The sequence below is a fragment of the Vigna umbellata genome, chromosome 8, assembly GCF_029865625.1.
Source record: "Vigna umbellata cultivar VRB3 chromosome 8, Vumbellata_1.0, whole genome shotgun sequence".
Taxonomy (NCBI): domain Eukaryota; kingdom Viridiplantae; phylum Streptophyta; class Magnoliopsida; order Fabales; family Fabaceae; genus Vigna; species Vigna umbellata.
Window position 1 is genome coordinate 12,341,623 of NC_142172.1, and position 1,623 is coordinate 12,343,245.

At 27.9% G+C, this 1,623-nt stretch overlaps 1 protein-coding gene across 1 annotated transcript; it reads left to right on the top strand.

The window, feature by feature from the left end:
- The first annotated feature begins 523 nt into the window (after positions 1 to 523).
- Positions 524 to 1,285, top strand: LOC124824104 (Beta-1,3-N-Acetylglucosaminyltransferase family protein). The gene is made up of 2 exons (XM_047296477.2): positions 524 to 713; positions 829 to 1,285. The coding sequence occupies exons 1-2, from the start codon at positions 647 to 649 to the stop codon at positions 1,140 to 1,142; spliced, it is 381 nt and encodes a 126-aa protein (XP_047152433.1). The 5' UTR covers positions 524 to 646; the 3' UTR covers positions 1,143 to 1,285.
- Positions 1,286 to 1,623: the final 338 nt, after the last annotated feature.

Below are 1,623 nucleotides of genomic sequence, written 5' to 3' on the forward strand. Positions count from 1 at the left end.
ATTAATATTTTGATATAAATGAATTTTAATTTCATATTAAAATTTAATGATTAAAAACATATTTAATTTATTATTAATTAATTAATGTTATACATTTGCAAAATATGGACGATTCCACTAAAATTTAAATCTAATTTTGTTTCTTTCAAAATATATAATTATTCTAAATTTAAAACAAACTTCAAAAAAAAAATATCAACTCTAAAATCTACATCAAACAAAGTTATAAACATCCGAACTATTTTATCTTTTAAACAATATGAATTTAAATTCAAAATAGAATCCAGTTATTTAAAATTAGATAAACTATATCATTTCATTTTAGAAAGTATAAATTTAGATTTAATTTGAATTTAATTATGTGGATTGAGATTGAACTTTTGATTCTATTCTAATCCATGACCACCCTACTTTTAGGGATTTTCACTTCCAAGTTAAATCCTTCCAACACCTAATCAAAATCCTACTAACATGTCTAAAAATATTTAATCCACACTCAAAATTCAACTCAATCTTCCATTTTTCGTCAAAAGCAATTTTGACCAATTAGGCCCAACCCATTTGCTTTGCTCTATAATAGTTGAAACATAGAGAGAACCATTTGGCATTTTTAATCATTCAACCAAAGCCATAAGAGTCAATCATCATGGCAACATCAACAAGAGCATTGAAGTTCTTCACTTCCATCATCTTCCTCTTCCTTATCATCAAAGGTATTTCTCCAAAGTTTAAATTTTTCTTTCATCCAAGGCAACCCTTTTGCAATTTCATCATGATCTTCTATTAATTTCTGTTTTCTGCATAATTGGTGTTAAAAATTTTGATCAGGGTCCTGTGAATGTTCCTTGAACAACATCAACATAGGCACAGCAAGAACTGGTAGAGTAATAGGAGGGCAACCAGAGTGGAATGTTACTGTGATCAACAATTGTTCTTGCCAACAGAGTCAGATAAAGTTATCATGCAAAGGGTTTCAAAGCTCAGAAAGTATTGACCCATCAATTCTTTCCATGGAAGGTGATAACTGTATCCTCATCAGTGGAAATCCATTGAAGGGTTTTGACACTGTTAACTTCTCCTATGCCTGGGATCCTCCCTTTTTCATGTTCCCTTCAAGCTCTGTCATAGGTCCTTGCACATAGGGATTTCCTTCACACAATACTTCAACACTCATAGCTCAATAAGTTCCTCCTGTTTCCAAAATTCTTCTTATTAAATTTCATGTCTCCAAACAAAACCTTAGTGTTTCTGATATAAAACATTTACTAAACTTGTTTCTTGCTAATGTTGTTTTGGAATATTAGTTTTACCAGCATATATATATAACATGTTAGCATATGTGTGATTATATATGCAAATAATATCATGTTCGTCAAATATTAAGTATCAAAATAAAGTTAAATTCTTTTGGAAATAGGCATTTTAATAGGATTAATTTTTGTAGGTATACAAACTTATTTAACCCAAAATTTATTGGTAAAGATAATAATAATAATTGGGAGTAGATATATATATATATATCAATATCATCCTACAAAAGTGCTATTTTTTCAAATTAAATTAAATTTTATATTGTTTTAGTACTTTTATGATATTCAATATTCAATAAATATGTTTATTCGT